A 14,610-nucleotide genomic window follows, 5' to 3' on the forward strand; every position below is an offset into this window, starting at 1 on the left:
CGCGTGCGAGCGGCCAATCAGAGTCGCCGGGGTCAGCCAATCCGGAGCGCGGCTCCGTGGGCGGGGCTAAGCGCGCGATTGACATCGCAGTGGACCAATAGTGACGCGCTCCGTCCCCCTCCCGCCCAACCCCGGCGCGGGGGGGCGGGGCCTGGCGGCGGGGCCTGCCAATGGGGGCGGGGGGCGTGTCCCCGGCGGGAGGGGCGGGGCCTGGCGGCGGCGGCGGCGGCGGAGGGCGCGGAGCGGGACCGGCCGGGCCGAGGTAACGGGGGGGGACACGGGGGGACACGGGGGGCACACACGGACACAGGGGGGGACACGGACATAGAGGCCAAGGGGGGACACAGAGGGTGACACGGACACAGGGACCAGGGGGGACACTGAGGGGGACACGGGCCGAGGGACCGGGGGGGACACGGGGGGGACAGGGACAGAGGGACCGGGGGGGACACGGGGGGGACGAGGACAGGGACAGAGGGACCGGGGTGACACGGCCCCAGTGACCGGGGGCTCTCCGGGGGCGCAGGCCCGGCCCAGCTCAGCTGGATCCCGGAGCGTTCCCTGCCCCCCGTGCCCCCCCGGCCGCCCCTCGGGAGCCGCAGCCCGGAGCAGCCCCGGCGCTCCCAGAACATTCCTCCGGCTCCCGAAACCCTCCCCGGGCTCCCCAGGCATCCCCCCCTCCCCTCTGTAGGGACCGGCCGAGGGGCCCGAGCCCCGTCCCCGGTAACCCCGGAGCGGGGACAGGACCCGCGGGGCGGGGGCACATCGGCCGCTCCCCCCGTCCCTGCTCCGACCCTCCCGCGGCACCGTCCCCGTTCCCAGCCGGGATCCCCCTTCCCACGGGGCGGGCACAGCTCCCGCGCTCCCCAGATGTTCCCGGCCCGTGGAGGGCTCTGGGGGGACAGGGGGTGGCCGTCCCTGCCAGCCGGGATTTTGGGGCTCTGGGACACGTTCCGGGGGGCTCAGCCTGGCCCGGCTCTGCCCGGGGGATGTTTTCCCTGCTGGCTCTCGGGTTCCAGCCCCACGTGCCGGGACAGGGGGGGAATTCCTGCAGGAGCCAGAGGGGAAACCTGCGTGGGATGGGACAGACACGGCTCTGGCCCTTTGGGAGCAGCTGCTCGGGATCCACATCCCTCTGGATCCATGTCCCTCTGGATCCATGTCCCTCTGGATCCACGTCCCTCTGGATCCATGTCCCTCTGGATCCACGTCCCCCTGGGATCCATGTCCCTCTGGATCCACGTCCCTCTGGGATCCACATCCCCCTGGGATCCACATCCCCCTGGGATCCATGTCCCTCTGGATCCACATCCCCCTGGGATCCATGTCCCTCTGGGATCCATGTCCCTCTGGATCCACGTGCCCCTGGGATCCTGGGCTGTGGGAGCTGCCGGGAAGGCTGAGGGAACCTCAGGGTTGTGTTTGGGGCTCAGCAACTCCGGATAAATTTGTGTGTTGGAACATTGTCCCAAAACCCCCCCAGTGCTGCTCCTGTGCGAGGGATCCGGCGGGTTTTCCCTCGGGATTGAGGGAATGGCACTTTTCCAGGCTGGGAAAGGGAGAGCCAGGGCTGTGTGTGTGAGATCCACAAGTGTCCCTGCAGGACTGGGACAGGGACAAAGCCCAGCCCAGGGCAGGGGGACAGTGCAAGGTCTGAGAGAGGGAGCTGTGGAAATTCCAGGTGTTCCACAGAATCATGGAATAGTTTGGGTGGGAAGGGGATTTATATCCCATCGAGTCCTGTGCCCTACCATGGGCAGGGACACCTTCCACTATTCCAGGTTTCTCCAACCTGACCTTGGACACTTCCAAGGATGGGGCAGCCACAGCTTCTCTGGAAATTCATTCCAGTCCCTTGCCACCATCAAAGGAAAGAATTCCTTGCCAATATCCCATTTAAATCTCCCCTTCTCCAGTCTGAAGCCATTCCCTGTGTGCTGTCCCTCCCTCCCTTGTCCCCAGTCCCTCTCCAGCTCTCCTGGAGCCCCTTCAGGCCCTGCCAGGGGCTCTCAGCTCTCCCTGGAGCCTTCTCTTCTCCAGGGGAACCCCCCCAGCTCTCCCAGCCTGGCTCCAGAGCAGAGGGGCTCCAGCCCTGGCAGCAGCTCCAGGGCCTCCTCTGGACTCTCTGCAGCAGCTCCAGAGCTCAGGGAGGTTTAACCATCCCGAAATGTCTCCCCAGTATCCCCTCCAACCCTCCTCTCTGCCGGTGCAAAGCCCCTTGTCCTGTCACTCCCTGCCCTGGGGCTGGGGAAGGAGCAGCTGGGGGAGGAGCAGGACTGGCCCTGTCCATGCAGCAGCTGTTTGTTTTCCCTTGGGATGATGATCCCAGACCCTCGGGACTCATCCCGGGTCACCCATTCCCGCCGGGAAACGTGGCTGTCATCGCTCCTCCAGTGAGAATTCCAAACAGGACGGGGCTGTCAGCATTCCCTGCAGGATGGGGCTGTCAGCATTCCCTGCAGGATGGGGCTGTCAGCATTCCCTGCAGGATGGGGCTGTCATCATTCCCTGCAGGATGGGGCTGTCAGCACCCAAATCCCGGAGCTGACGGGTGGCTCCAGCCGGTGCCCTGTCCTGGCCTCTCCCATGGGGACAGGGCCCATTCCCGTGGGATTTGGGGTCGGTGACCCCCTGGCACAGCCACGGCTGAGCTGCCAAACCCGGGGGCAGATCAGGGAATCGTGGAATTGTTCAGGTGGGAAAGGACCTCCGACAGCATCAGATCCACCCAGCGACCTCTCCGTGCTTGGCTTCCCGTCCCTTCTCCCAGGGAATGCAGGTGTCCAGCCCTGGGAATGTGTGTCCAGCCCTGGGAATGTGTGTCCAGCCCTGGGAACGTGTGTCCAGCCCTGGGAATGTGTGTCCAGCCCTGGGAAGGTGTGTCCCTGTGTCCCAGCGGGGCCTCCGGCACAAACAGAGATAAAGCTGCTCCCATGGATCCAGAGCCCTGGCACAGGGATCACTGGGATTGCACCACTGGCACAGGGATTACTGGAATTGCACCACTGGCTCAGGGATCACTGTGCAGCCCTGGAATTCCACTGCTGGCTGTTTCTGTCTCCCTGCCCACAGCCAGGCAGGGAATGCTGTCCCTGCCCTGGGGGAAGGGCATCTCCTGGCCCCAGTCCCTTAAAAAAGTCCAGCTCTCTCCTAGAGAGGGGCTTTTCCAAGGGTCTGGAGTGCCAGGACCAGGGGGAACAGCTTCCCACTGGCAGAGGACGGGGTTAGATGGGATATTGGGAAGAAAGTCCTCTGGTCAACCCTTTCTGTGCCGGGGAGCTGCTGCAGAGAGTCCAGAGGAGGCCCTGGAGCTGCTGCCAGGGCTGGAGCCCCTCTGCTCTGGAGCCAGGCTGGGAGAGCTGGGGGGGTTCCCCTGGAGAAGAGAAGGCTCCAGGGAGAGCTGAGAGCCCCTGGCAGGGCCTGAAGGGGCTCCAGGAGAGCTGGAGAGGGACTGGGGACAAGGGAGGGAGGGACAGGGCACAGGGAATGGCTTCACATTGGAAAAGGGGAGATTTAAATGGGCTATTGGGAAGGAATTGCTGGCTGGGAGGGTGGGCAGGCCCTGGCCCAGGTTTCCTGGAGGAGCTGTGGATCCTGGAGCGCTGCAGGATCCATGAGCTGTCGGGAGCAGGACGTGGCTGATCCTGGAAGCAGCTCGAGGAGGAGCTGTTTGGGCTGAATTTGGAATGAGGCTCCTGAGCATTCCTTGGCCCGGGCTCAGGAGCAGCGCCGGCTGTTCCGGGGAGGCTCCGGGGTTGTTGTGGTGGCCCTGGATTAAAATAGTGCGGGAGGAGATTATCCCCCAGCCGGGAGGGAAATAGGCCGCGGTTCCTCGGCAACTGGGAGGGCTGGGAATGGAGACTCCACAGCCGCGGGCAGGGCCCAGCACCCCCCGGATCCAGGGAACCCCGGCAGCGTCCGCAGGATCCCGGGACACTCGGCGGACCCTGCTCCGGGGCCAGAGCCGGCGGGGGCAGGGAATGAAACCTCGGGAATAAACCTGTGGAATGGGAAGGAGAAGCCTGGAGGGGGAAAAAATGTACTTGGAGGAGTCAGGGGGGCGGTGGTGGAGCGTGGGCCGGGGCTGCGGCCTGAGGGAAGAGCCGGGACCAGGGAGGCTGTTCCTGGAGGGATCCGGCTGGGAGCAGGGAATGTCAGGAGCAGGGAATGTCCCAGGGCCGGGAGCAGGGAATGTCCCAGGGCCGGGAGCAGGGAATGTCCCAGGGCCGGGAGCAGGGAATGTCCCAGGGCAGTGTGGGGCAGGGAATGTCCCAGGGCCGGGGGCAGGGAATGTCAGGAGCAGGGAATGTCCCAGGGCAGTGTGGGGCAGCTGGGAGTGCTCCCAGCCGGTGGAAAAATGCACAGGGCCGGGAGATAACGCGGGATGAGAGGTGCAGTTTGGGCCTCTGGAGCGCGGAGACTTTATCCGGGAAGGGAGATTGGAGGCAGGTAATGGGGATGCCACGGCGTGGGAGGGACAGGGAGTCGGGGAAGGAGCGCTGGGAGAGTGGCTGGACCAGCCCGACCTGTGGAGCAGAGCTGGAACGGGAGAATCCATCTCCTGGGAGAGGAGGCTGACAAGGTGCTTTTCCCTAATTGCTGCTGCCGGGGAGTTCAGGGGTGGCCCGAGAAAGGGGTTCCCTTTGTGGCTCTCTCCGGTTGGAAGCCGGGTGCTGTGGATCCCGCAGTGCAGGAGCTCAGAGGGGCAGCCCCAGCTCTGCCCTCCCTCGCTCCGGAGCCCTTGGAGGGCAGTCGGGAAGGGGGAAAACTCGGAGGAGGGCTCGGCGAGGGCTTTTCCCCGGCTCTGGGTCACCCGGGTGGGTTTTCCTGCTGACCCACAAGCCTGTCTGCAAACACAACGATTCCCAGAGCTATTTATAGCCCTGGGAGCCCTGGCCCGCCGGGCTCTCCGGCACAAACCCGGGAACGCTGCCTCGGGATCAGGGCCTCGGCTCGGGAGGGAGAGCGGGGCCATCTGTGCTGCCCTGAGCCAGACACAGCTGGGGCTTCTCCTGGGCTCCCTGCTCCTGGGTTCCTTCTCCTGGGTTCCCTTCTCCTGTGTTCTCTTCTCCTGTATTCCCTTCTCCTGTATTCCCTTCTCCTGTATTCCCTTCTCCTGGGCTCCTTCTCCTGTGTTCCCTTCCCCTGTGTTCACTTCCCCTGTGTTCCCTTCTCCTGTATTCCCTTTTCCTTTATTCCCTTCTCCTGTATTCTCTTCCCCTGTATTCTCTTCTCCTGTATTCCCTTCTCCTGGGCTCCTTCTCCTGTATTCCCTTCTCCTGTGTTCCTTTCCTTCTCCTCCCTGCCAGAGGGCAGGGTTAGGTGGGTTATTGGGCAGGAATTCCTGGCTGGGAGGGTGGGGAGGCCCTGTCCCAGGTTGCCCAGAGAAGCTGTGGCTGCCCCTGGATCCCTGGGAGTGTCCAAGACCAGGCTGGAGCAACCTGGGACAGTGGAAGGTTTCCCTGCCCATGGACAGGGGGTGGCTCTGGGTGGGATTTCAGGTCTTTTCCAACCCAAACCATTCCATGGTTCCTTGACCCCAGGCCTGGGTGCTGCTCTCAGGAATCCTTCCCCACCTCCCACGGGGTGGGATCACCAAGGCCCTGCCCTTCCTGCACCCAGTGTTGGTGCCGTGGGCTCTGGGATGCTGGAATTGCTTTGGGATCTTCCCACGTGCTGGGTTCCCCCCAGATCTCTCGGTCACTGTTCCCAGGAGCCGGGACCGCCAGGAAGGCCCACCTGGGATCAGATGCCATGAAATCCATCCCTGGGAACCATCTGGCCCTAAAGCAGCACCCGAAGCTGCCCCAGAGCTCTGTTCCCAGCCCGTGGTGTCCAGTCCCTTTGCCGTAGGCGGCCAACGCAGTGTGGGATTGCTGGGAAAGGGCCCTCCCAGGGCACTCCCTCCCTCTGGGCAGAGATCCTTGGGATTTTCCGTGCTCTGGAGCAGGCCCAGGTGCTCTGTGTGCTCTGGATGTGCTTTCTGAGCTCCAACAGTCCTGCTCTTTTTTTTTTTTTGATCTGTTTAATTTTCCATAGGAAAACAGAAACAAATCCAAGAAACCTTCGTTATAAAAGAGCCAGGTTTTGAATTTATTTGCTTTTGAGTGGAGTCACGTATTCCCAGTTCCCGGAGCCCTGGGAGCCCTTGGAGCATCCCCAGCCTGGCGGGTGCAGCTCTGGTGACTCACAGGGGGAACTCACAGCCCAGGACGGACACTGAGCCTGGAAAACGCTCCCTGGGAAGGTGCTTTTCCAAGCTGGAATGCTCTGTGTGGCTGGGGCTGCTCTGGCTGAGAGGGGAAAACCAGGACTTTGTGTCCTGGAGTCCTGGCTGGGAAATGAGGGGATAAAACCCACTTTGGTGGGATTTGATTCCGTGTTTGGGTCCGTTGGCACATCCCACCCGTCCCTCCTGTGCTGCCACCAGGCTGCCCAGCCTGGGAAATCTGGGGGCCAGTTTTCTTGTTCAGGGAGTGCTTTCCCCCAGGATATTCCCGGGGGATGCCCAGGCAGTGGGATCAGGGGCCTCCCCTTCCTGCTGCTTCTCCTGGCACAGCACTGGGATATCTCCAGGGGTCCCCTGGGAATGGGACCCCCAGGGATCCCTGCTGGCATCTCCCAGCATCCTTGTTCCCACTTGGAAAGCTCTGGCTCCAGCAGGTGGGGGTGGCCTGGGAAGCTTTGGGATGGCTCAAATCCGAGAGGTGGGAATAGTGTGGTAGGGACTGGGTCTGATATCCACAGGGAAGCAGCTTCCAGGAGGGATCTGGGGCGCCCTGGGTCTGCTGGGAATGGGGCTTTGGACCCCTTTGCTGCTCCCTGTCCACCTGGAAAAGCCCCAGGAACTGGGATGAGCTTCCTGGTGCTGCCATATAAACCAGGGAGGGGAATGGGATGGGAGAGTCCTTCCCTGTCCCTGCTCCCAAACCAGGGATGGAGGGATGGAGGGATGGGGGGTTGGGGTGGATTTAAAACAACTGGGATGGATGGATGGGTGGATGGATGGAGGGATGGATGGATGGATGGATGGGTGGGTGGATGGATGGATGGAGGGATGGATGGGTGGATGGATGGATGGATGGAGGGATGGGTGGATGGAGGGATGGGTGGATGGAGGGATGGATGGAGGGATGGATGGATGGATGGATGGATGGGTGGATGGATGGATGGATGGATGGGTGGATGGAGGGATGGATGGGTGGATGGAGGGATGGATGGATGGATGGAGGGATGGAGGGATGGAGGGATGGATGGAGGGATGGATGGGTGGATGGATGGGTGGATGGAGGGATGGATGGATGGATGGAGGGATGGAGGGATGGAGGGATGGATGGAGGGATGGATGGGTGGATGGATGGGTGGATGGATGGATGGATGGATGGAGGGATGGATGGAGGGATGGGATTTGGGGAGCCAGTGCCTTCCCAGACCTTGTTCCCAGCATCTCCAGGAGCTCCTGGTGGCATCACCCCTTGGTCTAAGCCCAGACAAATACATTCCAACTATCCTTGGTGGCTCAAAATCCCAAAAAATAAATGCTGAAAAAAAATAAATCCCCCCCAAATGCTGCTGCCAGGGGGGTGTGGTGCTGCTGCCAGGGAGAGAGGAGGAGCTGGGAACTGCACCCTGCCGGGACAAAAGCAGCCTGGAAGCAGCAGGATCTGAAATTCCTGAAGTTATGGGATCATTAAGGTTGGAAAAGCCCTCCAGGATCATCCAGCCCAAGCACTCCTGTGCTGCAAGGCGGTGGCAGCGTCCCTGTGGGAGCTGGGGTGGATCTGGGGGCACGGGGCCTCAGCAGCCCCCTCATTCCCACATTTCCCCCCCAGAGTCCGTAAGGATGAATGGCTCCGAGCTCGCCAGCACCACGGCATCCAGTCCCAAATCCAAGGAGGACCCGGTGGTGAACGGGCACGATGAGAAGGAGAACAACCCCTTCGCTGAGTACATGTGGATGGAGAACGAGGAGGACTTCAACAGGCAGGTGAGATTCCAGCTCCAGGGATGTGGGGATGGAGGCCTTCAACAGGCAGGTGAGATTCCCAGCTCCAGGGAGACACAGGGATGTGGGGATGGAGGCCTTCAACAGGCAGGTGAGATTCCCAGCTCCAGGGAGACACAGGGATGTGGGGATGGAGGCCTTCAACAGGCAGGTGAGATTCCCAGCTCCAGGGAGACACAGGGATGTGGGGATGGAGGACGAGGAAGGTTTCACCAGGCAGGTGAGACGTGGGGGAGTTCCCAGCTCTGTGCATCCACAGGGAAAATGGGGTGTCTGCCCTTTGGTGACCCTGTGGCAGTCCCAGCCCTGCCTGGGAAGGGTGGCTCAGGGAAGAGTCATCCTGTTTGTGTTGGACCTGCCTGGGAGGAGGTGGGATGGATGGAGCTGGGAAGGAGCCCTGCCGGTGCCTTTGATCCCCTTGGTGACATCACTGCTCCCAAGCTTTTGGGATCCAGGCCTTCCCTGTCCACGTGCTCAGCTGGAGGCACAGGACCAGCATCCTGCTGAGCCCTTGGACTTGGAATGTTTCCATCCTGGTTGTCCCAGCAGGGAGATCCTGCAGCCTCGGTCTGGGGAGGAATCTCTTTATTTCAGTGAAATCATCCTGGAGGCACTTGGAGCAGCCGGAGCTGGAGCCTCGGGATGTTGTGTCCATAAGGGACAGCGAAGCTCCTGAGAGCTCCTGGAAGACTCCAACAGCTCTTGGTTGTGGAATAACGACCTGGGAGCAGCTCCAGAGTGTCCTCCTTGTCCGAATCCGAATCCCGGGGCAGCCCGAGGCAGCGGGAAGGGCTCTGAGGCTCCTGGGATCCTCCTGCCACTATCCCAGCAGCTGGAGAGAACTTGGACACCTTGGACTGGGAGAGGAGGGAGCTTGTCCCTCCAGCTGAGCTCCTGGACACTTGTCCCCTCCCTGGAGTGTCCCTGTGACCGTGGCCCAGCGCGATTCCCACCCCCGGGGTGTCGGGAAGGACCCTCTGGAGCTGTGGGCAGGCTGGGCAGAGGGAATTCCCACCCCCTGCTCTCCAGAGGAAGATTCCATCAGCATCCCTGGTGTCCTCAGAGAAACTCTCTCTGCCAGTGCTGATGGTGCTTCTGCCACTCTCACGTTCCAGTGCTGTGGGGCTGCTCTGGGATTGGGATCTGGGGCTGGATCCCCCTCTGGATCCCTTGCTCTCCCCTCTCCCCGAGCTCTCCAGAGCCAGGTGGCTTCCCTGCCTCCTCCCCAGGGCTTTGGGCCGTGCAGGCCCCAGGCAGGGCACAGGCAGCAGCTCCAGGTGCTCCCCCAGCCTGGCACGTTCCTCCCCAACCTGTGCCACCGACATTCCTTTCCCATGGAAGCGCATCCCGAGGGCAAACAGGGAGGGGTGGGAGCAGGAACTGCTGACAGCAGGGAGCAGGCAGAGGTGTCAGAGGCAGGTGGGACGTGGAGCACAGGGAATCTCCACCTGGATTGCAGGGCTGGGAGAGGCACCAGGCCCTGGGCTGGCTCTGTCTGTCCCTGGAAGGGCAGACCCCGGGACAGGCGCTGGCCTTGTCCCTGTGGGATGAGCCAGCACTGCTGGGCTCTTCACTGTTCAGTGTCCTCATGGCACCTGCTCCTGCCAGGGAGGAGTTTCAGGAATTCCTTCCCAATATTCCATCTGAATCTCCACTTTTCCAAGGGGAAACCTCCCCTCCTTGGCCTGTCCCTCCGTCCCTTGTCCCCAGTCCCTCTCCAGCTCTCCTGGAGCCCCTTCAGGCCCTGCCAGGGGCTCTCAGCTCTCCCTGGAGCCTTCTCTTCTCCAGGGGAACCCCCCCAGCTCTCCCAGCCTGGCTCCAGAGCAGAGGGGCTCCAGCCCTGGCAGCAGCTCCGGGGCCTCCTTTGGACTCTCTGCAGCAGCTCCACGTCCTTGTGCTGTTGTTCCCAGGGCTGGAGCAGCTCTGCAGGGGGGTCTCACCTCAGACACAATCCCCCCCTGCCCTGCTGCCCTGGAACATGGAAGGGTTTGAGCTTTCCAGAGCACTTTGTGGATCATGGATTCCCTCAGCCCTCTTGGACTCCATGAGAATCCAGAGAGAACCAGCCTGGGAGATGGGATTGGCTGGTCAGTGTGACCCGCTGATGGTTCAGGAAGGACGGACCCCCAGCCCCATCCTGCCCCTCTCCTGCCTCCCTCTGCTCCCACAGCCCTGCCTGAGCAGCTCCAGGAGCTCCAGGGGCTTTCCCGATCCTCAGGAGGAGGTTTCCTGCGGTGCCATCCCTGGAGCCCTCCTGGGAGCCAAGTGCCACCCTCTGTCACCACCTGCAGGTGTGACAAAGCTGCAGGGAGCAGGAAGGGCTGGGAGAGCTCTGGGATTGCTCCAGAGCAGAGAGGATCCACCCAGCAATCCAGCTGGGATGGCATCAGCCATCCAGTTTGGAGCAAGGAGAGGGAGAAATCCTGGAGCAAAGGAGGCTCAGGGGGGACCTTCTGGCTCTGCAACCCCCTGACAGGAGGGGGGAGCCGGGGGGGGGGTCGGGCTCTGCTCCCAGGGAACAAGGGACAGGAGGAGAGGGAACGGCCTCAGGCTGTGCCAGGGGAGGCTCAGGTTGGATATTGGGGAAATTCCTCCTGGAAAGGGCTGTGCAGCCCTGGCACAGCTGCCCAGGGAGGGGGGATGTGGCACTCGGGGCCATGGCCGGGGGTGTCCCTGCAGTGCTGGGGGAGCTCCGTGCTCTCCGAGGGCTTTTCCATGCTAAGTGATTCCATGATCCATGAGCTGTGCCGGAGCCTGGCAGACACTGCAGACCCTCCCCAGGTGGGGAAAAACCCAGGAAAAACCCCGGGATGTCCTTTCCCCCCGGGACGTCCCTTCCACCCCCCGGGATGTCCCTTCCACCCCCCGGGATGTCCCTTCCACCCCCCGGGATGTCCTTTCCCCCGGGATGTCCCTTCCACCCCCCAGGATGTCCTTTCCACCCCCCGGGATGTCCTTTCCCCCGGGATGTCCCTTCCACCCCACCCAGGACTAAGGAATCTCCCCGGGCAGGTGGAGGAGGAGCTGCAGGAGCAGGAATTCCTCGATCGATGCTTCCAGGAGATGCTGGAGGAGGAGGACCAGGACTGGTTCATCCCGTCCCGGGACCTGCCCCAGGGCGTGGGGCAGCTGCAGCAGCAGCTCCACGGGCTCTCGGTGGGGGACGGCCACGGCTCCGAGGACATTCTGGTGAGGGGATGTGCCCCTGGACCATCCAGGGCCAGGCTGGGTGGGGCTTGGAGCGACCTGGGACAGTGGGAAGTGTCCCTGCCCGTGGCAGGGCTGGGGCTGGGTGGGCTCTGAGGTCCCTTCCAGCCCCAACCGTTCCGTGGGTCCCTGGAGTCGCTCCCTGGGATGGGGCTGCTGCTTTCCCACGTGGACAGCACGAACAGGGAGACTGAACCCACGGACTGTCCCTGTGTTCCCCCAAAACCCAGCCTGGGAGCAGAGACCTGGGAGCTGGGGGATGGTCCGGCTCATCCCGGGCCTGTGGGGCCACGAGGGATCCTCGGGGTGCGGGGGTTTGGGGTGTGGGGGTTTGGGGTGTGGGGCTTTGGGGTGCAGGGATTTGGGGTGCAGGGGTTTGAGGTGCAGGGGTTTGGGGTGCAGGTCTATCCTTGGGGTACGGGGGTTTGGGGTGCAGGGATTTGGGGTGCAGGTCCATCCTTGGGGTGCAGGGATTTGAGGTGCAGGGATTTGGGGTGCAGGTCCATCCTTGGGATGCAGGTCCATCCTTGGAGTGCAGGGATTTGGGGTGCAGGTCCATCCTTGGGGTGCAGGTCCATCCTTAGAGTGCAGGGATTTGGGGTGCAGGTCCCTGGAATGCAGCTCCCTGGGGAATCCCGGCCTCTGATGGATCCCTGTTCCCTCTTCTCTTCCAGAGCAAAAGCAACTTGAATCCAGATGCCAAGGAGTTTGTGCCGGGTGTGAAGTACTGACAGGCCTGGAGAGAGACTGAATCCCTGCTCCAGGGAGTGCCAGGGGATAGAGGGGGACAGCCCGGCTGGACTCGGCGCCGGGATCTGCTCCAGCTTCAAGTACCTGTTTTTTTCCTCCTTTATTTTTTTTTAACACTTTGTATCGTCCCATCACCTTTTTTTGGCGGTTTTTTGCTTCCTGGGACGTGTGGCCCTCTGGGCCTGTCCTGGATTCCAGCCTCCCCCTGCTCCAGAGGCCCATCCCTGCGTGTGCTTCAGCCCTGCTAGTGGGAAAATCCCGGGAAAATCCCGGGAAATGGGGTGTGCTCGTTTCAGTAGGATTTTTAGGGATCCCCTGCCAGCAGCCAGCCCGGGCTGGGAGCTGCACCCACCTTCCCCAATTCCCTTAAAGCAGATTCCTTCACTCCAGGTGAAGTGCACCAAGCTGGGATCCCGAAATTCCCCCGGGCAGGAGCTGCCCTGGCTCCACGGTGGAAGCTGAGCACTCATTCCCACATTCCCGTGCTGGCAGGAGGGTCCTTCCTGCTCCAGCAGTTCTGGGGGTGCTCGGGGGGGCCCAGACCCCCCAGGCATCCACCCCTGGGAAGGGCAGCTCCTCCCAAACTCCCCCTTAGGGAATTCCCTCCCCAGCTCTTGAGCTCATCCAGCACTACAGGCCATGGCTCTGAAGCCTCATCCTAATTCCTCTGGGATACAAATCCATTCCTGGCACAAGGGGAGGGGGGTGTGGAGCAGCTTCCCTGGGGGAGGAGCGGGATCCTCCTTTGGGATGAGCCTGAGCCCCGAGGAGCCCCCAGGAGGGATGCTTTTGGGAGGGGATGGGCAGAGCCTGGTGCTGGTCCCTTTTCCAAGGCTCTGGTGCTGCCCTAGGGCAGAGCCCCTGGAGCAGCTGCTGGAGCAGGATCTGTGTCTCCCTCAGCTGAGCTCCTGGGAACCTCCTTCCCCACCCATGGGAGCTGCAGCTCCCAAGCCACGGCCCTGGGCACTTCCAGGGGTCTAAATCATGGGCTTCATGGGATCCTTTGGAGAGCCAGGGCTGGAAATCCCCTTCCAGGGCAAGTGGGAGCTCCTGGGGGTCAGGAATCCCTGTCCAGGGAATACAGGCATGTCCCAGGGCCAGAAATCCCTGTCCAGAGAAAGCAGGACCTCCTTGGGGTAGGAAATCCCCATCCAGGAAAAGTGGGAGCTTCCCAGGTCAGAAATCCCTGAGAAAGCAGGAAGTTCCCAGGGTCAGAAATCCCTATCCATGAAAAGTGGGAGCTCTTTGGGGTCAGCAATCCCTGTTCAGGGAACACAGGAGCATCCCAGGGCAAGAAATACTCATCCAGAGAAATCAGGAACTTCCTGGGGTTGGAAATCCGTGAGAAAACAGGAGCTTCTCCAGGTCAGAGATCCACATCCAGGGAAAGTCAGAGCTTCCCAGCTCAGAAATCTGTGAGAAAGCAGGAGCTGCTCGGGGCCAGAGATCCTTATGCAGAGAAACCAGGAACCTCCTGGGGTTGGAAATCCACGTCTGGGGAGAGCAGGAGCCTCCCAGGGTCAGAAATCCCCCTCCAGGGGAAGTTGGGAGCTCCTTGAGGCCAGAAATCCCTATCCATGGAAAACGGGAGCTTCTTGGGGTCAGAGATCCCTGTCCAGAGAACCAGGAGCTTTCTGGGGTTGGAATTCCTATCCATACAAAGTGGGAGCTCCTGGGGGTCAGAAATCCCCCCGTCCAGAGAAAAAGGGAGCTCGTCAGGGTTATAAATCCATGGAAAGCAGGAGCTGCCGATCCAGGACAATTAGCACAGTTCCCGCTGGATGAGCCGCTGCTCATCCGTGTAAATCCCCCTCCCGGGCGCGGTTCCTCCCCCATTCCCGGCCCTAAAGGAGCCGCTAATGGATCGGGACGGGGATCCTGATGGCCATTAACTCGTGGGGCCATCGGACCGTGAATTCCCAGCTCCCGGGGCGCTCCGGAGCCTCCCGGCTGTCCCAGCTCCGGCTGCCGGGCTTCATCCCGGCGCTCAACCCCGGCGGAGCCGCGGTCCCATCCAAATATCCCAGGCTGGGGCGAGTTCTCCCCTTTCCCGGTGCCTCCAGCGGCCGGAGGCTCCCCCCGGCTGGGCAGGGTGGGATCCGGGGCGCTGGGATGGGCAGCGGGAACTGGGATGGGCAGCGGGACACCGAGCGAACCCCTGGAGCGATCCCACACTGCCCCCCTTCCCTTTTCCCGGTTTCCCTTTGATTTCCTACTCCTTCCCCCCCCCCCCCCCCCCCCACGTGCTGTAAATTTCGGACAAGGCGTTATCAAAAATAAACTTTTTTTGGAAGGGAGCGGGGCCACAGTTTTCCCTGGAAAACCGGGGGAGGGGTCTCCATCCCACGGCAGCTCCGGCGAGGCCCCCGAGGGGCGGTTTGTCTGAAACCACCATCCCGGGGACCCCCGTCATTCCCACTCCGGGCGTTAGATGGCTCTGCTGCCGCTGCTTGGAGCCCTATCCCTGATTTCCTTTGGCTCTGCGGCGCTGCTTGGAGCCCTGTCCCTGATTTCCTTTGGCCCTGCTGCCGCTGCTTGGAGCCCCGTCCCTGATTTCCTTTGCTTGGAGCCTTATCCCTGATTTCCTTTGGCCCTGCTGCCGCTGCTTGGAGCTCCGTCCCTGATTTCCTTTGCTTGGAGCCCTATCC

At 62.2% G+C, this 14,610-nt stretch overlaps 1 protein-coding gene across 2 annotated transcripts; it reads left to right on the forward strand.

Moving 5' to 3' along the window:
• The first annotated feature begins 185 nt into the window (after positions 1-185).
• Positions 186-14,259, forward strand: PAIP2B (poly(A) binding protein interacting protein 2B). Of its 2 annotated transcripts, none has more exons than XM_051770156.1 (4): positions 186-262; positions 7,833-7,987; positions 11,018-11,194; positions 11,887-14,259. In XM_051770156.1, exons 2-4 carry the CDS (start codon positions 7,844-7,846, stop codon positions 11,941-11,943), a joined length of 378 nt encoding a protein of 125 aa, XP_051626116.1. In that variant the 5' UTR covers positions 186-262; positions 7,833-7,843; the 3' UTR covers positions 11,944-14,259. The 2 variants fall into 2 exon arrangements, with proteins under 2 accessions (XP_051626116.1, XP_051626117.1); XM_051770157.1 differs by lacking the exon at positions 186-262 and adding an exon at positions 4,120-6,247.
• Positions 14,260-14,610: the final 351 nt, after the last annotated feature.

Source organism: Manacus candei, unplaced genomic scaffold (genome assembly GCF_025592945.1).
Source record: "Manacus candei isolate 608988 ecotype Guabito, Panama unplaced genomic scaffold, ASM2559294v1 h1tg000116l, whole genome shotgun sequence".
Taxonomy (NCBI): domain Eukaryota; kingdom Metazoa; phylum Chordata; class Aves; order Passeriformes; family Pipridae; genus Manacus; species Manacus candei.